Source organism: Acomys russatus, chromosome 22 (assembly GCF_903995435.1).
Source record: "Acomys russatus chromosome 22, mAcoRus1.1, whole genome shotgun sequence".
Lineage (NCBI taxonomy): Eukaryota > Metazoa > Chordata > Mammalia > Rodentia > Muridae > Acomys > Acomys russatus.
In genome coordinates this window covers 17088231-17113571 of record NC_067158.1, presented here as the reverse complement: position 1 = coordinate 17113571, position 25341 = coordinate 17088231, and the positions used below count along the sequence as shown (strand labels likewise).

Here is a 25341-nt window from a genome sequence, read left to right as displayed (position 1 = left end):
TGTGGGTCCTCTGGAGGAGCAGCCAGTGCTCTTAACTGTTGAGACGTCTCTCCAGTCTTTAAAGAACTTTTGTCTAGAGACAGTGATGCACCCCAAGCACTAGGAACCAATGATGTAGGGTATGGAATGAATGTTGTCTAAAGCTGCATATTTATATTCTATTGTCATAGAAAGTAATACAAGATAAAGACCTATTCCTTGCCCTTTCCTGAAACACTTACAACTTCGATGGTTTAATGAATCAAAGTTGTCCCCCTGTATAAATGATATGGTGCCTGATTTTCCTCAATATATGATTTATTTAATACTGGAACACAAGAACTAAACCATCTCTAACAAAGTTTGTAGTTCCCAAAGGAGGGCCAACCCTGGAGTCTAGAACCTCAGACCACCGCCAGATGCTAGGGAAAGCTGTAAGGTTGGTTCTAGCTTTTATTGGAATGTGGGCATGGCCATTCGCCCAGGAGGAAAATGTGATGCTTACCCTGGAGTTTGCAGACAAAGGCTGAAGTCTTACCATTCTACTAAAATCACTTGTAAGAAGCAAACAAGTGTTTCTTTTCCCCCCAGAGCTCTATTTTCAGACAATAGAGTCACCGACACCCCAGGTCTATGATGGATGTCTACCAGCTTATTGGTGACTCTGTGACAGAAATAAACTTTCAGGAGTCCACCACCTGTTTTACGTAACTACTCAAGTCATTAGCCCCACTGAGAGAAGGATCCCACCAGGCTTTGGATGCAGTGAGCAAGCATATAGGCAAAACACAAAACCCTGCACAAGGTCACAAGATGCTATTTTGCCATCTGCAGTTTAAGGATGGATATGCAGGAAAGGTTTGTATTGTAAACCAGTAATTAAAAGGCGATAATGCTGTGGCTGGCGTCAGCCTAAAGGTGGGTCTTTGAATATTCCACTAGCTTGGGATGCTGTGCCTGATGCAGTGTGAGCGCATGATGCCTGTCAATTGTGTTTATGTGACTTTCCATAAGTCACATGGAGGTGGAGCTGCTTTCTCCCAAGTCACCTGCTATCATGGGGTGGGCTATATGATTCTCACACCTGCCGCCTACCCAAGAATGTGTGCCACTCTCTTCCCGGCACCACTTTCACTTTGTGGAGCATCCGTGATCATCACTTACACATATAGACAGTGTTACCTCCATCTCAGGAAGCCTTCAGTTCTTCTCATTCCTTGCAGAAAACCCTTCCCAGGTCTGAGCTAGTGTTCCACCTAGGACAAGGAGGGGCTTGTCCTCTGTCACACTCTGACTCACATGCTGCTTGAGAAAGCGGCTCTTCAATGGAGGGCAGCACCGCTGTCGGCAGGGCCAAGAAACTCGCCCAAATCACAACTTTTTGCAATAAGCTTTTGGGAGTCTCCTGCATGTTCACTGTCAGTCAGCTTTGATAGTAGACTACAGGGGAGAAGACTCATAACTGAGTCCTTCCCTTCTCTACAGATGCTCATGTGCAGGCGACCACTAACCAGATAAACCGGCTCTAGGCAACACCTGTTAAAATGTGCACTGTAGTAATGTCCCGCTCTCCTCTGTTTAGAGTTCCCCTAATGCAAACTCGGTTTGGGCTGAACACGTTGCCTAGCTCTCCTGCTGTAGGAATCGCTCCTGATCCTCTGATCAGGAAAGGCTTTCTTCTCTTTCCGTTCCTATGGGACCCTTAGCACTCTACCATGCTATACACACACACACACACACACACACACACACACACACACACACACACACACACACACACACGATGCTGTTGAGGGGCTTAGGACATGTGATGCAGGCAGATAACTTGCACCATGAGATGCACCTGTCCTGTTTGGGAAGAGGTTAGCAGCGGGAAGGAGATGGGATGAGGGCCTCCCTCCTGCCACTGAGCAATGACAAAGTGATGGCTGGGTACCCGAGGGCAGGGATAAGGCGCATCTACCGAGTGCTTCTAAAGCCACTGTAGCACATGACACCATGCAACAGGAAGTAACCCGTATACATTACACCATGTTGACTATATCGCAAGCAAACATTAACACATGGTTGCTGGACAAAACCCTTTTCTCTCAGACCTGAAGGCTTGCAGGGCTACTGGATAGGAAGCCACCCAGGAGGCAGAAGACACGATCTAGTTAAAGACGAGTCTGGGTGACAGGTTGAGAACATTTTGGCAATTGTCTGGCATCTACGTAGATTGTGTTCTGAGACTCTAGAATATCTCAGACATCTTTACAGGGGCATTTTGCTGTCTGCAGTTTGTTGACAGCTCCAGACCGGCCAGTCCCATCAAAGCCTCTGCTGGTTTCTGGCCTGGGAGTTACTGTCTGGGTTGGGTGGTATGCCCTGGGCTGGCGGGTTCTATGTCGATCAACCTGCCTGTGTCCTCTCTGAAAGGAAAATTATGTCGATTACTGCTATTCACTATATTCTACACAAGCCAGTGATACGTGTGGCATAACAATGGATGTAAAGAAACGTGTTTGGGAAGTTAAGGGTATAAGCAGTGCACTTCAGAGAAAACCCCACTTACCTGACACGGTGGTGGCGGGGGGGGGGGAAGAGCTCTTTTTAAACACATCAAGGAGGTGGGGTTTCCTTATGTGTACACCCCTCACCCATTTCACTTGGGTCAACAGGGAAAAACTCGTCACCAGATAGGAAGCCAACACCCCCAGAAGGCTGTGGATTGGGCCGTTTGGAAGGGCAGTGGCTGCAAACATGGAACACACGATCTGGGGCCCCAGATCTGCGACAGCCAGGGCCTGGCATCCCTGCCATGCCCAGGGGACCTACCAGAGTGCGTTCTCAGGTGGCCGGTGAGGGCATCCCTCCGGCGGCAGGCATAGTTGCAGAGATGGCACTTGAAGGGCTTCTCGCCCGAGTGCAGCTTGATGTGACGCAGCAGGTTGCCTTTCTGGGTAAAGGAGGCCCCGCACTGGTTGCACTGGAAAGGCCGTTCACCTGAGCAAGAAGGGAAGAGGGTAGCCTGGTGAGAACTGTGCGGGAGCTGCTCAGGAGGACGGCCGCAAGAAAGTTGTTTCCCATGGGCTTGGTGATTTCCACCGGCTGCAGGTTTGATAGAACACGAGGCTTTCAGACTAAACCTGCCAGCTGCTTAACGCTTCACTGGCTGGGTCAATTTGATCTGAAAATCTAATTTTTTCCCCCTAAATCAGAATGGCACATCACAATGCAAATTCAAACTCATTTAAATAAAGTGACTGCAACATTTTGTGATGAAGAGTCACTCTTCCTGATCAGCAGTTTTGGAATAAACCAATATCCAATTTTGCGTGTTGTGGCATTTGGTGGGGTTTTTAATGTGGCTTTTTTCAAAGGGTCTTTAAAATATGCCACTGAAGCAGCAAAATAAAAAGGAAACTCATTAAAAATGCATTTCAGGATCACAAGTTCATTTCAGCGTTACATTCTTATATTTAAATGAAAGGCACTTCATTATAACAGTTATAATAACTTCTTTTCATTTACATTTTCCCTGTATTTTCCCTTTCAATTTCTTCTCCATTACCTGTCTGTCCCTAAGCAGGCAAATCAGGAGAGAGACAGACAGAGAAAGTGTGAGGGTGAGAGGGAGAGATTGGAGAAAGATTGAATAAAATGAGAAGTTAAGAGACAGGGCATCTGCAGTCTGCCCTCTGGAGGGAATTCCCAGGCCCCTGCACTTGGCAGCACGGTGAGTCCCCTTGAGACTTCCTGCCTTTTCCTTGCTTCACAACTTGGAAATCCTTCAGATTCAGTTTTATGTCCTCAGTGGACAAGTTGTATTCCAGGTAGATTTTGCTGTCACTGAAGCAGTTTCCAAGGAGGCTGCTCAGTTTGTGCCTAGGATAGCCCAGGGCCCCTGCAATGTGTGGCCATGAACTGCAGCTTACACCCTGGGTCTGGAGCAGGTGCAGGAGGTGCTTGTGAATAAGGATTGGGTAGCTGTCCTGCTGGGTAGACACAGGGGTCAGACTAACTCAGCCTTTAACTTTCAGGATGATGTGCTCGTCATGTTCCTTAGTCTGAAAGCTGCTTTTGAAGAACAAACATGCTTCATTTAAAAGACCATTATGTATGAAAATAATGTCCTGAGATACATATCTCTTAAGAGTAAACAATGTGTTAAAAACCACACAATTAACGTTTTCCCAACTGGGTAATGGTGGAGAAGAAGAGGCTGTTAACACAGTTTCGGAAGAAGAGCTCAGGAAGTGTTGCTAAAAACCCATGCCAGGTTAAACTTTAATGTCTATACTGGCACTTGAGTTTCCTGATTATCTCTAAGTCTCTTTCAGTGGGCAGTGCAAATGCAAAAGTTAAAACTCATTATAATGATATTTAACGAACTGTAGGGCAGTCAGAGGGGTCTTGATACTAAGCAGTAGACATTCAGTATTTCCCAAAATTCCTGTCTGGATCAGACCCAGCAGAACATAGAGACACTGTTTAAAGTCAAGGAGGATGGAGAGTAGTAACCAAAGTAGCTCACTAACTATCACCAAGTCTTTGAGTCCCAAGTGCACACTCAGCTGAGGTTGCTCACCAAGTATTCAGCTCCAGTTGGATAAATGGAGGAAAACCAAGTGGCTGCTGTCTGAAGGGAGAGCCAGCTGAGGGACCATGCCTAACACTGTAGCTTTTACTCAGAGAGGAGTGGGCCCTCAGGCTATGTGGGAAAGCCCATGCAACAGAAATGTTCAGGAGACACTCCTGGTGATCCAAGTGGGCAAAGCCAGGCACCTACCAGCTGGAAGACCCCTTTCTGAGCTGGGGAGGTGCTCATGTGCTGCGTTCCCTGGTCTGGTTTGGTGGTAGGGAAAACATAAGGCAAAGCTGCTGTTCTGGCCATTGGGCAGAGAGGATTGATGCTTAAAAGCACATTGCCCTTCTCCAGGAAGGGAAAGTGGGCATTCTTTGGGGACTGAGACTGACTTTCTCATTTGAGTCAATGCACCTTCCTGGGGGCTGGTTGCCTGGTGTCTTAATCCCTGCCATAAAGCAGGGTAAGGCAGGCTTCCTTCAAATCTACTGATTTCCAATTGCTTGTATGGGCATGAACATAGAGATCAAGGTGGGGAGTCATGAGGGCCGTGTTTCCAAAATGCACCGCACAGTGTTCCACCCAATGGAGGTGGTACACATAAGAGGGTGTGTCCAAAGAGCTGGCTCTTAAGATACAGACCACATCCCTCCCTATTGCCAGTGGCAATGACCTGCTTCCTGAAGGGACAACAGCTTGATACTGTAGCTAAGTTCAAGTTTCTCTAAGCTTGTATCTACTTACATTGAGGAATTAGATACTGCAAAAATCTCAATTTAATTTCTATCCCAGGCACTCCACACTTTTCATGAAGAGGTACTCTGTTACAATGTTTGAGATCCTTTCCTTGGGTAATAATCCTCTCTCTCTTTAAGTTGGTAGAACCTCTAAGGGCCTGCCTGAAGAAAAGAGATTTTTTAAAAGTATGGCATACAAGAACAGATGTGTCACTATAATGCCTGTGGGGACCACAGTGAGGCAGCTTTTTTGTTCTGATCAGGCCACTTCCTGGTCTTTACTATTCAGAATAATAATGTCCTAGGTGGGGCCCGCTTCACTTCCTGAGCTTTCCTACCCCCACCCCAGGGTGAGTCTCATACTCACCCTAAAATCCTGGTGGGGATATTGAGGTTGTGACACTTGAACAAACATGAAACCAACTGAGCACCCAAGAGGAAGTGACATACTGGTGACCACCGACCATTTAGAAAATGGTAGCAGTGGAACTTAACCCCTGAGAGGAGCAGAAACTGGGGCTGTGCCCCTCAGATCTCTGTTTACTAGGGAAAGGGTTGGGAAGCCATGAGCCTGGTTGACTGGGTCATGGGCAGTGGGAGTACAGAGAGGCTCTGGTGCATGTCCTGTGTTTGTCAATGGGGCATTACATCCTGCATAAGCTCCTGAGAGGATGCATGGATGGCTCTGCTTATTGTCTGCTCCTCAACAGCATGTCGCCACCGGCTTATCACGGTCCAGGTTCTAGGCACGGTCAGTGTTCTTGGGGACTTCTTAGGAACCCCTGCTCTCCCGACTATCCCAGGGTCTGAATTAGAACCTGCATTTTCTCAAGATTCCAAGTGATTCACAGCTCCCTTCACTCAGGGGGAAGTAGTCTAACTACTTGCTGTAAATGTAAGAATGCAGAGACCAAACACGATACATTCCACCCAGACCTGGAAAATAGAACCTGCCTGTCATGTCTAATCATTCAAACCTAGTTGGCTAAATGCAGTTTTTATTTCTACCCAGGGTGTCTACATTTGGTCTTCTTAGGGCTGCTGTGCCAGGTCTATTTGCATGGGCAATCTGAGGACTAAAAGGTCCCTTCAGAAAAGCCAAATTTACCTAATTTTAAAGCTAAACTTTGGTTGAAGATGAACATCTATTAAAAATTCATCTTGTATATCATTTCCAAATATATTACACATGGATATATAATTTTGGAAACTGTTTCTGTTCACATATAAAATCACAGCCTTGGAAATACCTACGTTCCTTGGTAACATTATTTCTTTCTTTTTTTTTTTTTTTTGGTAACATTATTTCTGCATCATGCATGTTCTGGCTCCTGATTCCTTTTGGATAACACATACTTGTTGGGTTCCATGTAAGAAACAGACAAGGCTGTCATTTTCAAGCCTTATGGAGTGTCTTATGAAACCTGCTATCACTTGCTTTTGTTTGTTTTTCTTCTTTCCCCTGGATACTGCAGTAGCAGGTGCTAGCTTCCCATGCCCCAAAGAAGCCAATGTATAGGTAGGATGGCCCAGAGTGTCTAAGTTTTACATGTAAGCCTTCTGTGGCTATGAGAGTTGGTGAACCCATCAGGTTATACCTACCCTTCAAGAAATTTCCATGGAAGGAAGAGTAATATCTCTTTAGTTCTAAAGAAACCCTATGACATGCAAACAAGCGCACCAACCACCATTAATGTTTTCTAGGAACTCTTTAGTACCCTTAGCGATGGTGGAGTGACAGTTATGCTGAAGAGGTAGTTGACTGTGCATAAACATGATTGTTTATGGGAGAGAGGTGGGACAAAGTTGCATAGCCAACTGAAGGTGGGCAGGCTTGACACATTGCCACTAGCAGAGGTAGGCATGGCTCTTGAACCCTGGATACTCCACACTTATCCACGTTGGAATAGACTATTGCATTTTCTCATTTTCCCAAAGCCTGCAAACTTCCCACTGCAACAGATGTTTGCCAGAAGGTTCCTTACTGCTCTGGGACAAAAACTTACGGCAACATGGCCAGCTAACCCAGAATTCATATCTCATGCTGACCTACACCCTTTCTGAAAACAAACAAACAAACCAACAAACCTCAATGTTTTGCTGCCACTCACTAACACCTCTGAACAGAGAACACCAAGTATCAACAAGATTAAAACAAGTATTTCATTTCAAGTTTCTCAGGGGGCAATTTGTGAGGTCAGTCTTGGTGGATCTCTAGCTCTTGGTCTTGTCTTGTGAAGGGTGGATGCTTTGTACACAAGAGTCAACACCGTGGCTGAGACTTTTTTTTTAAAGTGTGTATTATATCAGGCTCTAAGAAGATGGCACACATATGCTGTTAACCTTCTCTTTTGTTTATAGGGTTGATGGGTTGGTGGGTAACATGATGAGAAGACCTTTCAAATACTGCCCCAGAATAAGAAAGTTGTGCCTTAGTACAATTTGGAAGCCAATTATGCATGACCACTGTCCTGCTGGTCAAGTGCAAACATGCTTCAAGACCACATTCCCTTACCCACCCTCCTCTTGCACCTTGAACTTAGGGACGGGCATGTGCTAGGCAGGTGCTGTACTACTCAGCTGCATCCCCAGCCCCTGACAGTACATTTTGCTCCTTCAGCACCCACAGGACCTCCTGAGACACTAAAGGAAAAACTATGCCAGGCCTTACCAGTATGACTTCTCTTGTGAACCATGAGCACATTGGGCCCGATGCAAATGATCCCACAGATATCACACTTTAGTTTTCCGTTAGGAAGTCGAATGCCTCCAACTCCTGACAAAGCCGAGCTGCCTTGGTCCCTGTGGGAGCCATTCATTTTCTCTCCTGAGGCATCAAGCATTCGTAAATCCTCTGCACATTCTTCCCCATTCATTTCACAGGCACGCCCATTCTCTTCATCACTCTGAGTCTCTACTTTAACATTACTGGCTGAAAGAGACAACACAGGAGGCCATTCAGTGTCACTGCAAAAACAAGTCACAAGAAAGCAACACAGCAGCAACAAGGCATCAAATAGACAATCTGAGCTTCTGAGCAGTTCTGAGCCTGAACTTCAGGGTGGGCAGCTTGCACTGTGCATGCACTAGGCCTTCAGAGAGCATGGATGGTACCTATGGGATGCACTGGGGGTGCAGGGACAGAGGCAGGTCCGGGCAGGGAGCATCTGGTAAAGCAGGAAGGGGCTATTTATAGAAATTATATGTCTATGCATATCTATCTATATCTATATATATATATATCAGTAGGGGCTTGTAGGACATCAGGGGTGTGGTGGGGGACCTGGGACTGAATCCTATGTGCTCACAATGTGAGCATCGAGCAGTAGGTAATGACTGGATATGTAGTCAACCTCCTCCTTAGGACTAGTGAGCATCAGCATAACCCATAAGAGGTGATTTTCAGGCCCCCAAAAGCCCTCTGATGTATAACACAATGAATTTGGGACAGATCTTTGCTGTTTGGAGCCCTGATCCCAACTCCTTTTTCCAAGTTCCACTTTCTATGCACTTGGCTTCCATTTTATCTTACAGTGGCATGCCTCAACCTGTGTCCTGGTTAGCTGGAACAGTTAATGAATATAACAGGTTAAGAGTTTTTCAAACAGAAAGATAAAAACTGCTGTTGACACTGCAACCCTGCATTAATCATGTAGTTTCATTATTCACCTATTTTTAAAAAGAAAATATAACACATTGCATATACATTTTCAAGAAACACTAATGGTACATTGATGAATCCCATATGCAATTGCCAGTAAAACTGTAGTTATACCAGAAATAGTGATTTCTCTCAATATTTTTACACGTTTCTAAGTCCTAGGGAGCTACATTTTTCTATGTAAAATAATCTGTGTGGTGACTATCTGACATAATTAAGAAACAGTTATTTGATTTCATTTGGTGTATATGTGTAGGTGCCTGCATATTTATATATACACCATGTGCAGGGTCGGGGGTGGTGGTGTCAGGGCCTCGGGAACTAGAGATATAGACATTTGTGAACCACCAAATGTGGGTGCTTAGAACAAAATCTGGGTCCTCTGCAAGAACATCAAGTACTTCTATATTGATCCATCTCTCCAGCCCCTATTTGACAGTTTTTGAACAGCATTTTTAGCCAAGGATTCTCAAAGTTTGGTCCCTAGAGTAGCAGCCAGAACATGACCCAAGAGCGTGTCTGAAGTGTGTACTCCTGGGTTCCCCAGCCCTTGCTGGTTTCTAGATTCTGGGGTGAATTCAGATGTGTGTTTGAATGGACTCTTGGGGGGCGGTGGAAATCCAAGTTCCCTTTACAGTTTAAGTGGCCAACCTGGTTCACAACTTGCTAGATGATCTTCCTCACCACATTCCTCTTGACTGGAACATTTGAAGTCCAGACACCAAGAGGACAATGGTTGGCCTGGAGGCTTGGCTCTTTTATTTAAAGGCGCAGATATCTTGGGCAGGTCACTGGACTTCTCTATGCCTCCACTCCTCATCGATAAATGCAGGAACTATGGTAGCCTCCAGCAGCTGAGAGGACTGAGGCAAGTGGCAGGTCACTGGGACGGGAACCAGGGTGCAGCAAATGACTTCCTGCCCCCTTTGCACTCCTTCCACAGCATAAGGCTCCTCGGCCTGATACCAACAGCATCTGTGGCACTTACCTTATACCAGACCTCTGGTAATTTAATGGCACTTGCCGTTCAACCACACAAGAACTCAACAAGGGCATACCACTGGCACCCTGGATTTTGTGGTGGTAGAGGGGCAGTTTAGTCAAAGGACTTGCTGTGGTTACACAGCTAGCAAATGGCAGATGTGGGAGGCAACCACAGCACAGCAGTCCCCAGTGTCCACTTAGTGCTATCATTATCCCATTAGATCTTTGCGGAAAGGACTTGCTGACAAATAATGGGATGAGATGGACAGACTGGAACATGGGCTCTGAGGTCCTGGCAGTGAGAATGTACTGTAAGGCCGAACTCAGCACATGCACAGGACGACACTGAGGAATTCTGCAATGGGGAATTCTCAACGTGCTTTCCCCTGAAGATTCTGATTTGAGACTTTGCATATCAGCAGTCCTTTTAAACTTCCCTCAGAGGCCAGATTCTATGTGTCAAGTGAGGAGGGGTCTGCTGTTTATACAACGGTGCTCGATGACCCTGGGCTCTTGGGTATCAGGATACCTAGTTGTCATTGGGGGTAGGCTCGAACTCACCGGTGTCTGTACACACTTTGCTATGATTTGGATATACATTTCCCAAAGGCTCATTCATGGAAGGCTTGGCTCCCTGGTTGAGAACCTGTTCTGAGGAGGGACCTAGTAGGAGGTCCTCAGATGGCTGGTGGTGTCCCCTTAGAATGGGGGGTGGGGCTCCGTTCTCCCAGCTGCTTCCTGCTTCCCAACTCTTGATGTGTGATTGGTTCTGACACATGCTCCCCATCGTCAGCATTGGCTGCTCCCACCAATGGCTTCCCTGCTCTTTGCCTGGAACCTCTAGAGCCAGAACTAAATACACATTTTTCTATAAACTCCTTGCCTTGGATATTTCACTTAGTAATGCAAAGCTGACTATAGTGTGTTCTGTAGGAAGAGGAAGACAGGCCTGGGCTAAGACAAGGGCTCTGACTAGCCACATAATGCCTCATCTTAGTTACGATGGAGCAAGAAGGCCTTTACCAGATGCAAACGCCACACTCGACTTCTCATCCTATACAATTACAAGGTAAATGGACCTGTATCTATATGTTACCTAGTATCTGGGATTTTTGTTATAGTGACAGACCATAGACTACATCAAAATTGCTATCTTGGAAGCATGATAAAGCTACAAAAATCTCAACCTCTGGTTATTTTCAATTACATATTTTTTTTCTATGTTAGACTAAGTAGCCAAAGACTCCATGGAGAAAATCATGGCTGGTGTGGCAAGTTCTTCTGCCCTTGACAGCTAAGATACAGAACTGTAGCAAAGTGAATAAACCAGAAGCACACACAGCTGGGCAAAAGCCACATTGCAGGAGAACTCCTGGTGCGATAATCCCCCTAGCAGAGTCTTGACTCTACTAGATTCCACTAAGGTACAGGAGGCTAGTCAAAAGGGAAGTAACTCTGCTTTCCTCAGGACACTGCATACAGGGTACAGATGCCAATCGTAAGCATTTTTTTTTTCTGCATGAATGAAAATAGCATAGTTCCTGTGCAATCCTTTGGGGGAATTCTGTGGCAGATGTCACTGATGTCTATGTGGGTGCTTCCCAGAGAAGGCCAGGACAGCAGGTACAGGACCAATGACCTTCTGGCTTCTCATACCAGGAGCAGTTCTACTCTAGCAGGCTGCTGGTAAAATGAGGGAGAGTCAGGCTAGAGAGATGGCTCAGAGGTTAAGAGCACTGGCTGCTCTTCCAAAGGTCCTGAGTTTAATCCCCAGCAACCATATGGTGGCTCATAACTATCTATAATGAGATCTGGTGCCCTCTTAAGGTGTGCAGGTGTACACATAGGCAGAGCACTGTATACAAAATAAATAAATTAGAAAAAACATGAGAGAGTCAGAGAGGAAGCGGGTGAAAAAAAAAAAAAAACATGTGATGGATGCCACTGGCTTCCTCAAAGCCACTCAGTGTCCACCATTAATCAGTGTGACTACAGAAACTGAAGGCTGGGCTTTGACATTTCTACCCTACAGAGTGGTGCTGCTGCCAGCTGTGACCAAACCAAAAGAGAAAGGTGGCTCAGAGGCATGCATGCAAGTTGTTCAAAAGTTGTCCTGGGATCAGTGTGGGCACCAGATACAACTTAGGGAAGAAATAGATGGATGGCTGCTAAGGACATATAGCAAGAATTTCAACCTTACTTGATCTGACTTATACTGGAGTGGTAATGTTTTGAATTCTATATATAATTGAAATATATATATATATATATATATATATATATATATATATATATAATTATATATAAGTGTGTGTGTGTGTGACAGAGAGAGAGAGAGAGAGAGAGAGATCCATTGACTGGTATGGGAAGGGTGAGCAGCATCACCCTTAACCTTCAGTTAAAAAGACTGAAGGTTTGTATTTCTGGGAAAGAAGACACAGTGTGTGCAGGGCCAAGGACCATAAGTAGTAGAAGCAAGGCAGGGGCTCACAGCAGGCCCTACATACATTCATGGCAACTGCTGAGTGCTCCAGTGCTGGGAGCTGGCTGGTGTGATGTGGACATACCCCACCATGTTTTGAGTTGGAAGGTCTGCGATTTCTAAGAGAGGGAGAGTGGCCAGAGAGAAGAGGAGTTGGTGAGAGGCAAGTTCCCCTGTCAGCATGAGGAATTTCAGAGTCCTGCAGTATGGGGGTTTTTGACCCAAAGATGGGGAAGGCCCTCATATCTCTGGGGGACAAATGCAAAGTGAGTGCCACTTAAGCAGAAGAAATCTGACAGATTTCTGTCGGCCGAAGAGGCTGTCCATGGAAACGAGGGACTCTGTCTACAGCTATTTTGCGGGGGTATTCCTGCGATCACTCTGAATGAAGGGAATCGACTTACAAATATTTTGTAAACTCTGTCCCTACTGCACTACTTATGACAAGGAACTTGATGAAGTGCTACACTGAGCTGATTAAATATAGAATGTGAGTGGAGTCTTGTGAGTGTTTTCTCCGGAAGGCTCTAGGTTCAGCCTGCCCTGTGCTCAGCCAGCAGCCAATAGATAATGGATTAGGCCCCGTTTGAGTGTTTACTAATGGGGCGTATATTAACATGGATGTTTTCAAGCCCCCAGTAAAAGCCACCTTGCTTCTCTGTTGCTACTTAAAAGGGGGAAGAGGAAAACTTCATTATTTTAGAGGTGCACCACGGGTGTAGCAGCCCTGTTGTCTCAAGAGAATGTCCCCCCCCCCCCCCGGGGTGTGGCGAGGCCTCTAGCATCTAGAAAAAGGTTAAAATACAAGAACTTGGAGAAGCCAAGGAACTTAGGCCAGCAGGAGGCCAGAGGCCTCACTGCCAAGTGTGCTGTTCCCTTGTGAATAATTGAACATTCTTAACGCTGAGGTGTTAATGCACACGGACAGGCTCTTGCTGACAGATGCCACGTTGACTTCATTGTCACTCCCTTTTTAGAATGCATCTTCCTATTTACCAGAAAAGTTTGATTTTCAGAACTTAGAATGTGATTTTTTTCTATTGGAAAAAAATTCTGAAGTTGTCCTTTCAGCATGGGTTTAGACTACTAGGTAAATGAAGTGTTCAGCATCTTACATTGAAAGTGAGAGCTGTGAATGTCAAGATGCATCTTTACAATAACTGTAACTAGTGAGAAATGGAATAAAAATATGTGAGGTATATTTTTATTTGTGGTAATTAAGTGAAGATTTGAGACACATGTATATGTGCAGACTGGTGTTTTTGTTTCCTCTGAAGATTTATGAAGCCAGTTATGGTGGTACATACCTGCAATGCTAGCACTTTGGAGGCAGAGGCAAGGGGTTAGGAGTTCTGGGTCATCCTCTACTAACTACATGGGAGGCTTTAGGTTAGCCTGAGCTACATGACACCTTGCCTCAAAAAAACCCAAACCAAACCAAACCAACCAACCAACCAACCAAACAAACAAACAAAAAAAACCAAATTGAAATCACTAGTTAGAAAAATTTCTGTAGCTTAATATCATTTAAAAATAGTTTAAAAAATAGAGTTCCTATTTAATTAAATATATGTTTAGAAATAATCTTATTTGATACTTTAGGATTTTAAATACAATGACTTCAGAGATAAAATATACCAGAAAAGTGTACAATTATAAAAAGAAAGCAGTTACAGGCATATTTTAATTTTGCTCAGGTTTCTAGGGAATCAAATCAGGATAAAGATGGTGGAGGAGGCAAAAAAAAAAAAAAAAGTTCAGCTTCAAGAAGGGAGGTGCCTAGGAACATGTGGGTCAATTCTCCGGCATGACCACAAGGTGGCAATATTGGCCCAGAACAGTTTGGTTGTTGTTGGGTGGAGTTTTGAGGATCAACCAACCATTTGTTCCAAAAAGCTATTTACAACTTAGGGATGCTAAGGGGAAGGGGGAAATAAAAAGAGATAGCACTACTACTAAGAACTCATTTTATAAGTATATAGACATGAAATACATGAAAACATCGATCATGTCTCAGAAAACCTCTCATCGCCCTGAAAACTCCACCCATCTGCTTGGACATTAGGCTATGCTGGGCTTCGCCCACTCCTCAGGCTTAATGAAAACATGTCTTAGACTGTGCTGCCTTACTGTTATGTGCATCTGGCTTATCAAAACATTCCAAAGCATGTGATTGTTCGTCTCACAACTAACATGACTTCCTGCCCTGACACATTGACATCTACTCACACATAAAAACGTTAATGAGTGCATCATCACATGCCTACATTGAATAAATAAATGCCCAGTTCTTATCTTCAAGTTAAGCCAGAGGAATATAGTTGAACTGAAGGGATATTAATAAGAGAAACATTTTAATAAACTTCTTACATTCTGGAAAGAGAAGTCAACCTAGTCTTTGACCAGGGCACTCTTAGATGGATGGGTCCTGCTGAGCCCTGAACTTCTCATATAGTGTCTGATAGCAGGACATCAGAAACCTCCCCTCACTGCTGCTGACACCTCAAGATAATAGAGTTGAAATAGTACAATGCCAACAGGCTGATCTTAGCGTGTGACTCAGTGGTAGAGCATGTGCTTGGGTTTGCCCCGAAGTACTATGCACACACACACACACACACACACAAATCCTTCCTCAAAGTGATATCAACATGGCCTGTTTTCTAGTGCCGCATCACACTATTAAAACTTTTATTGATATAAGGTCTGGAGACTGAAAACCTAAGGGGTTTAAAAATTCATAACACTTTCATATTAATTTCACTTGTATAAAAAAGGCCTTCTCTATTTGTAAAAATACTCCTATGGTTGCCAAAATATAGTTATCACTTTCAAATTTTAACACATTTAAAATATTACATGAGCATCTAGTTTTTGGCATGAGAGCTAAGAGGAAAGCAGGCTAGCCCGCATGCATGCTAACAGGGTGTGTGTTCATGTGGAGACACCTGTGAGTTTTTTCCTCTCTGCTCTGAGGCTACCACTCCACAGCAGGGGAAAGAGGGCGCACCTTCTTCCCCCTGCCACACAAAATTGCACAAGTTATCTGAAAAGATGTTGGTTTGCTTGATACTGACAGGAAGCATGGACCACAAAGTTGTTGATCGCAGCTTTAATCCCGATCCTGCCGAGGAGCAGCCTCTAGGCCCTGCCAAGCAGCCTCTAGGCCCTGCCAAGCAGCCTCTAGGCCCTGCCAAGCAGCCTCTAGGCGACAGCTTACTGTGGCTACGTTAGCTCTTTCTTCACTGTTGCTTTGCTTTTATGTTCTCTACACTTCTCACTATCAAAATCTTACTGGTGAGCTGGGTGTGGGTGTGCTTGGTTCCAGGGAGGCAGAGACAGGAAGATCATTGCAAATTTAAGGTTGAGCCTGGGCATCACAGAGCAGTCTAGGCCAGCCAGGGCTAACAGGGAGACCCCGCCTCACAAACAAAACCCAAACCAATCAAGCAACCCCCTCACCCTTTACCTTTGTACTTTATTATATCAATCATGTGCCCGATGATGGGTGTTTAATAACAGAATGGCAAACATTTACTTTATCTCATGTTTCTCAAGGAAGGTGTTGATGAGAGAACATGCAAGTTGTGGTGTTTGTGTGATGGAACCGACCATGAAATGAACACATGCTACTGTTTTCTAGAAGCAAGGCATATACTTACGAGAGAAAGATTTGGGAATTATTGCATGAAAATCCCTAAAGCCATCAGCCCCATATGCAACTGCAATAAAGAAGGCAAAAAGAAAGCCAGGTTGTAATAATCATCACAGACATAGTAAGAGCTTAGAAGACAGTGCTGCTTTTAAAAGGCACATTATTAACATAAAACCACCACCAGCTGCTAATTTGTTATTCTTGGTCTTCATACAGGCATCAGAAAAGCCACTGCTCAGAACAGGACTTCCGAACCCAAGGGTCTCAACGCTGTGCTTCATCGTGTTGAACCACTGTGAGCAAGCTCCGATGGGCTCAACAGCTTTAGCAGTGTACCTTAAGAGACTCTAGAACCAGGAGGAGCCTCTCAGTGGTGCTGCTTCACAATCTCAGCCACATCACAGCATCTTACGGGAGAGCACACATCTCTGCCAGAGCAGTGTGGCCCCTCACAGGTAGATGACTGCACCTCAAATGCTCTTCTTCTTCTTTTTTTTTTTTTGGTCTTAGAAAGTATCCAAAGGAAATTAAGTTTCCAATCAAAATGTTGGTTGGGGAAAACTTCCTCCAAAAGAAATGCTGCAGGCATTCCCTTAGCAGTTGCCTTCAGAAATGGCACCAAGTCTCCATGCTTGGACTCTATTTTGTAGGCAGTTCCTGGTGAGTTCCTGTTTATAAGACTTGGTATATATTGTGTATATGTGTGTACTGTTTAATACACACACACACACACACACACACACACAGCAGGTGTGCACACATATGGTTTTTTTTTTCCAAGAGTGGTAGTGAGAATTTTGTAGCTGGCTAAATTAAACTTGTAGGACCAGCTATCAACTTAGCAGGAAAAAGCTGAAGAACTTCAGGAAACAGATATAGATATCAAACTTTGCTTAAATCATTGTTTCTCATATTTGCTCGGCCACAGACCCTTTCCCTTTCCCCCATGAAAAACTTTATGTATTTGTGGATAGTGCATATGCAGTTCTGTTTACACTTGTGTAGACATGGCTGTGGAGACATCAATGCCTGTAGTTTCTATAATTGATCCCTACATAGTAATAATAATAAATGAATAATAATAAAATTAGGAATAGGGCTTTTCACTGAATTTGCAGCTTGCCAATTCAACTGCACTAGCTATTTGGAAAGCTCAGAGGTCCATCTGCCTCTCCACCTGGCTCTGTAGGGGTTTCAGGTGTTCGTTGCCATGCTTGGATTTTACATGGGTGCTAGAGATCCAGACTCGGCCTCTCACGCTTTCACAGCAAGCACTTTCCACCTCCTCTCAGTCCTCTTCACAAAAAACAATAAAATACTGGGATAATGTAGAAGCACAGTAAAGGAAATGTCATTGGAAGCTGCTTTTCATCTATTTGTTTTGCTTCCTGGTCTAAATCTTACGATTAAAGTCAACACCATGCATCCCACCAGAGCCATTGTAACTTAGTTCGTTGAGCCGGTAAGATGGCTCCAGGGGGGAAGGCGCTTGCTGCCAAGCCTGAGGACTTGAGTTCGGTAGCTGAGACCCGAATTCAAGCCCCTGCAAGTTGTCCTCTGTTCTGCAGACAGTGGCATTCCACCACCCAAAATAATTAAAGTAATGCAAAGTGTTCATAAGTCAATGTGTCTAGCTAGGGATATAGACAGCCAACGGCAGAACGCTACTTGTCACCCTTACTGAACCCAGAACCTTCCATATAAACTTTTCCAATTTGGTTACTTCTGTATCACAGGGACCTTAGAAGTCATGAAAAAATGCAAATGTATTTTACAGGTTAAAGGTTCACATTGCGGTGGGTAAGGTGGCACACACCTGTAATCCCAGCACGGAGGCAAAAGCAGAGACAGGTAATCTCTATGAGTTCGAGGCCAGCCTGGTTTACCAAGTGAGTCCAGGATAGCCAAGGCTGCACAGAGAAACCATATTTTAAAAAGCCAAAAACAAACAACCCCCTCAAAAACCAACCAAACAAACAAACAAAGCAACAACAACAACAACAAAAGAGTTCACGTTGCCTTTTTAAGACAGGCATACAGTAGGTGGAACAATATGAAAGTTTTGGGTAGGTGACATGTTGAGATGGTGGTAGTGCTGAAGATAATGCTGATATGTCAGGATGGGAGGTCACCATCCTAACACATCCCTCTGACCACATGGCTACCGTTTAGTCACATACTGTATGTATGCTTGTGGGCAACACAGCAGTTGGGGGACACCTACTGGTAAACAGTGGGGTGAAGGTGAAAGAATGAGATAGCTTCTAGTCTACATACCGTTAGAAAATGTAGATTTATACAGTGTTCCCCAATCCTAGTGTCCGCCACTTTTCACTGTGCACATTACTATTTAATGTAAAGACCATGATGGTGTGTTACTTGCTCGTTTTAAAAGAGTGCTAATTTTCATCCTTAACAAAAATCTATGAAAAGTTTAGAAACACAATAGCTCTAGTTACTACTAAGTTCTATTTGGCATAGCAAAGTTGAATTGATACAGATGCACTGGTTCATACAACAGCCTGCATTCAGAAGACACATTCTGTGGTGTGCTAAGTGGATAGAAAATAAAGCAAACAGCAAACCCCTGATTTGTGCTGAAATCCAGTCTCTTATAGCAGCAGCTCAGTGGGTCTTTATAAACGTCGGGTACATATAAGCCACTTTCCACAGACAGTCTCCCAGCCTCACTGTGGGCCTCTGAGGTAGACACCATCACTGTTTTGGCAGTAAATGATCTTGGCTCAAAGGAAGTTCTACAGCTTGTGTTTAGCATGGTGTTTAGCATGTAAATATGAAAATTTGAGGTCATGGCTACTTATCTGGCACTTATAATTCTAAAGACACATTTTTTGCAAGCAACCTTCTTTGGGTGCTTGTAAGGCACTGGGAAATGTCTAAGTTGTTGTCGTAGCTCCACACACATTCACAGACGAGTGTGCACACGCATGCATATGTATATACTTGTCTGTACACAGTGAATTAACAACATAGTTTCCCAAATGACAAACACATGGCCAACCAATAAAGTGCAGGTTGTTGCAAATACTGTTGCCCTGGCAGTGCCTGCTGTGTGGTCCTCACAGCCAAGCCTGGCATTCCTCATGCACACACAGAGGAGGTAAGTTCAGGGGTCACTGGGAGTGCCTTGTCCTATCAGAGGTGGCCGGCCACAATGCCATCTGACAACACTACCAGGCTGCTCCCAGCAGCTATGAGTCAGGACACAGTTACTGGCTGCTTGCTCTTTTGTGGTGGTCTGCAGGCACAGGCTCTGCCCTATGACCCCTGTAAAGTCTATATTCTGACCCATCAGGAACAGCTCATTCCACTCAAGGAGCTACCCGATTTACTTTTGGTTTTGTCCTCACTTCTCAGCCAGTCTTACCCCTAGTTTTAAGCCACTGTTTTCATGAAATAGCACAGATAACAAAAGAATTTTCTTGAGTCAGGATCACACTGTGAAGTCCCAGCTATCTTGGAGCTTGCTATGTAGACTGGGCAGGCCTTGAACACGCAGAGATCCATCTGCCTCTGCCTCTTGCAGAGTGCTGGGATTAGTGGTGTCTGCCATCACTCTTAGTTGCATTGAAAATTTTTTTTACAAGTCTTTTAAGAATCACAAAATGCATCTTTATCAAGTTTCTCTGCTAGAGATTTCTGATCCCCAAATTCTTGTGGCCACCACTGTACAATACGCTGTAATTCCCTTGGGTTCTGAACCCTGTTTGAATTGTCCAATCTGTGTACATTATGGACAACAGGCTGACATTACAGAAACCATACTCTTTGGTCTGCATTAGCTGTGCAGCTCATGAGTGGCTCCTGATGCTGCACCCAAGGAGAGGCTGAAAACGATTTGAGATTTTTCAGAATGACAGGGAGGACCTCTGCTCCACTTCAATGTCTAGGGAGGACGATGACCATCGTCTGCAGAAGGCAAATGGCTTAGATTTGTATTTATGAGAATTTAAGAAATACACTGTAGCTTGACTTTATAGCCTCATCTTTAACTCATGTTAGCCCCTCCATCCCAGAGAAGTCATCCGTCTATTACTAACTTGTCTACACTTTACCTTGGCATTACTCACTGATCCAAAGAAGGGGTAGCCTATAGATGTGGTTAAAACAGCAAGAGTGATAAGGCTGGGGCTGTGAAGAGCAGGCAGGGAAGAGGGCTAGGTCCCCACAGACACTGTCGGTATCCTCTATAGGAGTATAGGGTGAAGCCAGATGCAGGTCCTCTTTGAGAATCTGAGAACTTTGTGGACAAGATACATTTGTTCTTAAGCCTCCCTTTTGGCTGGGTGGCTCGAGGTTTTCTCACGGGAAGATGACACTAGCTAGCTGAGACCACTGTCTGGAGATGTTGTGGTTCCAGCCTTGCAAAAAAGATAGCCAAGATACAAAGAAGCCCCGTGTCCTGCCTGCCGACATACAGCAGAGGAGTGCTGGTGTGTGGTCTTACGCCTACACAGATGCAGGGTCAGCACAGCTGTGAGGCTGTCACAGACCTTCCCACCAGTAACCAGATCCTCCTGTCCGGGCTTTGAGGGTCCCTCCCGTGCAGGTTAGCATGCTCCTAACAGCTCTAGGCACGCAAGTGTGGAGAGAGCAGGCAGCAAAACTAGGCCAGGGCCCAGGCAACAGAATGCATCTGGCTTGCCCCAGATAGCTGTCCATCTCCAAACTCACCCTCTCCCCGAGCCTAACTTCCTTCCTACATCTGCACGTGTGTCAGTGAACAATGTTCTAGCTAATTAATCCACCTGCCACCAGCAAAGTCCAATGATTACCTCAGTTTCTCTGAGGAGCCTCATTTCCCAGCCATATCACACCCCAGCAGATCTATGAAGCTTCTACCACCCCACGTCCTGCTCCCCCCTGCCACTGCCCAGTCAAGGCTGCGGTCTGTGCCACCTCCAGCCTGTGCTTCCTGCTCGCCATCACACATTTCCCTTGCTTGTGTGTGCATTGTGGACTGTGGCCTCCCAGGCTTCCATCCCAACATGTCCGTCCATCAGACTAAGGCTGTCACACTCTGTCTCTCTTTACAGCTCACATCTGACTTCCCAGTGCCCCACCAGTCTACAGTGCTGTGGAAGGAGAATTGGAAATCCTCTGTCGAAATTCCTCTACCCTTGGCAACTGATTTCAGAGCGTCTCTTGGGCAGATCAGGCTATTCAATAAATAAAGGGATGAATCCTTAAGAATATGCTAGAACTAGGAACAACAAACCAACAGCCAAAGCTTACAAATTACCTGTGTTGGTAAATGGCTGTGGTTTCCATTTAGCTGTGCACATCCTTGCTCCACAGCTAAGCCCCAGCCTCAATTTGCACATGTCTTCCTGGCTTAAGTGACTTCCTGGGTCACCTAAGGATGGAGATACTCACATGATCTCTTCCTAAAACCAGCCTCCCTACTCTCCTTGTGTTTGGTCTGCACAAGACTATGGCGTCTGCAGGGCCTGCTCAGCGATCCTAGCCTGGAGAGGCTTCTTCAGAAGCCTCCCTATCTCTGGCCTTTGGTCTTCTCTTGAGCCTATTCCAGGTAAATGTGCAGCTTTGAAAACTCATGTGATCGAGCATAGCCACACTCAGAAAGAGGCCGTGACTGACTACCACCCAGTGTCCCTTTGGCAGCATGCACAGGAGGCACGGGGTATCCGTGACAAGGTGCTACTGGAAAAGTCCCTACTAAATAACCAGAATGGTTGGATATTTTTCAGAAATCCACTCAGTAACTGAGAAGTGTCAGAGTACATGGCAGAAGGCATTGGCTTTCACATGCAGCCCCAGGACACATGTATAGATAGAGCTAAGTCAACAATGGGAAAAAATAATATTTGACATGATTTTCACTCAGTGTCATATATTACTACATCTATGTCTACTGGTTCTCCAATCCAATGGAGGCCCTTGAACTTAGACATTTGTAAGTATAGAGGAAACAAAGGTGGCCTTGATCTCACAGAAGGAAGAGGCAGCCAATCATATCTGGGCCAGTGGAAGCATCTGATGCTGGGCTTTTTCCCTCCCGGCTGGAAGGTGCATCATGCGCTGACTGTCTGAGCTCACTTTCCTTATCCACCAAGTGCGGATCATCCCGTCTGTTCTGTCAGGGTTGCGTGCTGATTCATGATAATACTCCAAGGGCCTGGCTGCCACACTGAGAGGACAAGTAGTTAGCTCTGTGCTCAGCACAAAGCCACAGGCTGGGAAGATAACGCCTTATCTTGTTGTCCACAAAGGATCCTATGGGCCCATGGCATTGGCTACACCCAACTACCGTTTGCCATCTTCCTCAACTGGGAAGAGCAGCAGGAAGGGACTTGGCAGCCCACCCAAGACAATAGAGCTAAGGTAGACGATGTCAGGGCAAATACCATTTGTGTGTCCCAACCCTGGAAATCCCAGCAAGTGGCCTTCTGGGGACTCATCCTAGCTTGGGTATGTCTGAGGTGATCTTCTCTGTTGGGTAGACGGACACTGGGGTTGTCAGTGTCACCCTCAGAGTCATTTCGTCTTGCTACCAGCTCCCCTGTCAGATTTGCTTCCAGAGCATACAATGTGGAAGACACAACGGAACAGGGCAGTGTCTCTCTTGTTCTTGATGTAGCACACCTGGATTTTACTTTCAGTGCTGACGGCAGACCCTAGGGCCTGCCTTGAAGAGCTGAGACAAGTACTGTCCCAGTAAATTACATCCCCAGACCCTGTCCTATGTTTGTTTCTATTTTTTATTAATACAATATTAAATTGCCACAGTGAACAGATTAGGCTAGAAACAAAAAACCAATGTATGACTTAGACAGAGATGGATTCAGAATTTCCTTTAAAGAGTATAAGGAAAGAGCAGAGAATAAAAGCGATGGTTCTATTAATATTTACAGGAGTAGCTACGAGTCATCATCATGGTACCATATGTAATTTCTCCAGGTCCTGACACTAGAGTCTTCTCTCACTGCCCACTCACACACAGTTCATGTCATCTAGGTCAGGGTCCTTGGTCTCACAGACCCACAATTAAGGTTAAATCTAGTGGCCTGGGGAAAAATTAAACCTTTAGACATATTTTATGAATGTTGTTAAGTTTCTTGCTTTTCCTGTATTTGTAAAAGAAGTGCTTCATTTTCACCAAAAACATTACTTGTTTGCTTGGGTGGCCCTGAGTATGCAGAACTGGCATGAGGGCATTCATAACCATCAGCTGTGAGGCCTGTGATTCAAGAAGAACCATGTGAGCAGGAGAAAATTAAAAACAACAGTAATGAAAGCTTTAACGTCAGAGAAAAGGAGGATTCTGACGAGTAAGGCGAACGCAGTGAAGGCAGGAAGAAGGCAATTATGAGGAAGGTGCTTGTCATGTGTCCCACAGCAGAGTGGCATCATTTGCGGTCTGGGATCTGAGTTAAACGTTGAGGTATTTATTTCCCATCTCATTGGAAATCCTGTGCCCATGAGACGCATCTTAACTAGCTGGCACAGGCCAGTACACTGAGGTCGACTATACTGGGGAATCCTGCTGGAGAACTAGGCTGCACACCACAGCACTAACTGCAGGTGGCAAGAGGGACACCAGAACGCTTCTGTGGTTATCTCCCAACACCCAGACCTGAAAAGGATGGGCAGACATAGCAGAGGCACCCACCAGCAGCTTCAGGGGTGGCTTCGTGCAGAGGTACGGGAGGAAGGCAGCCTGGAAGGGTCACATGACAAGCTTAGTCCTTGTCAGAGTACTGAGGTATGGGCCAACTAATGAGAGTTTACACCCACTGCTAGGCATGAGCTGAGTGGAGAGATTACACACGGGTGGCAGACTCATTCCCAGCGCAACAAGCTGAACAATCTCTTAATGCCGGCTACCAGTTGGTAGAATGTAGGGCTGAAAATAACATGTGGACTGCTTCACTTGACCTGGTGTCCTAAATATAGTTCAGAGATGTGTGGCTCTCACATTGGTGAGGTGTAGGATGTGCTGGTCCTTAAAAATGAGGGCACACATGCAAAGTAAAGCCGAGCCCTCTAAGTCCCAAAGTGCTCAGCTGAAGGGGACACCAAATGAGTTAGCTCTGAGCAGGCTCTGCTTATGTTCATGTCCTTTCCCTCTCCTCCTTAGAACTGGCTTTGTGTCAGCCTCAAAGATTCCAGAAGCCTAGGCTGAGCTTCAGGGAGGCCAGAGATAATGTAATCTCTCCTGGGACACACAGAGGGTGGGTCCTCTGCTGTCCCTCCCTTCCAGAAGCCCAACGGGTTCCTGTCAGAATTCCAAGCAAAGAGTGACTCAGCAAAGAGCAGGGAGTGATGGGAAGGACGCCTGTCTGTCATTCTGCAGCCCCACCAGGCCACAAGTCCAGAAGGTCGGCTTGCAGTGTGTGCCTTTGGGTGGGCTCCTGTCTGTGGAGAGGTGCTGATGAAATCAGGCTGAGAAATCGGGGGGGGGGTGGGGGGGGGATGGCCAGCGGGCTTCTGGCAGCTCCACACACTGCAGGGAGGCAATGAAGCCCTGGTTCTGCTTTGGCTCTTTTTCCACGTGCTCCTCCCAGGAAGCCTGGTTCTCGGGCCGCCAGCTCTGTGAGGAACAGAGAGGATCTCTGCAGGAGCTCGCCGCCATGTGCACAGGAGGGAGAGTGAGCTTGGGATCAGTGCCTGGGGTGCAAGGTGGGGAAGGATATACCAGGCCTGCTGCACTACAGCACGGGGGGGGGGGGGCTGCCTGTATATAGGAGCTATCACATGTGTAGCACACAGAGGTCACAAAGGCGGCAGCTCAGCTCATGGCTGAGCACCCATATTTACAGGGACATTTCCATGTAGGATGAAGGCAGTGCAGGCCCAGAGACCCACCACCATTGCTCTCAACATGCCATCAGCTTGTCCCCACTCTGAGACACGTTTCCCAGAATTCTGGCTCTGGGGAATGGAGACCTGATGATAGTCAGGGGATGATGCACTGGGCCTCTGCGACATTTAGGAGTCAACGTGAACTCACGCTTCCTCTGTGCCTTTCTTTAAACCAGAAGTATGCTTTAATTTTATGAGACAAGTCAATATCTCCAAAAGCAAAAATGGAGATGCACATATGAAGCTTTTACATACACGACGAACTGCCCGTAAAAGCTTTACTACAGAAGATCAAAAATGTTGACAAAAAATTAAAGTTTCAGTGCTTTTCCAGGATGGTTTTATATATATATATATATATTTAGGTATATGACAAATCAAGTATATTTAAAATGCAAGTTGCAACTAATTAAAAGTCACACATGGCAC

General features: G+C 45.5%; 1 protein-coding gene across 11 annotated transcripts in view; it reads right to left on the bottom strand.

Moving 5' to 3' along the window:
- Ikzf1 (IKAROS family zinc finger 1) overlaps nt 1-25341 on the bottom strand; it is an 89169-nt gene that overhangs the window by 13234 nt on the left and 50594 nt on the right. For 7 of the 11 annotated variants that reach the window (XM_051165048.1, XM_051165041.1, XM_051165044.1 and 4 more), the window contains exons 4-6: nt 16073-16132; nt 7955-8215; nt 2797-2964 (exon numbers count right to left, since the gene is read on the bottom strand). In XM_051165048.1, coding sequence (XP_051021005.1) covers nt 2797-2964; nt 7955-8215; nt 16073-16132 — 489 coding nt within the window. The remainder of the gene's footprint in view (nt 1-2796; nt 2965-7954; nt 8216-16072; nt 16133-25341) is intronic. The other 4 variants (XM_051165049.1, XM_051165042.1, XM_051165051.1 and 1 more) reach the window with 2 other exon arrangements.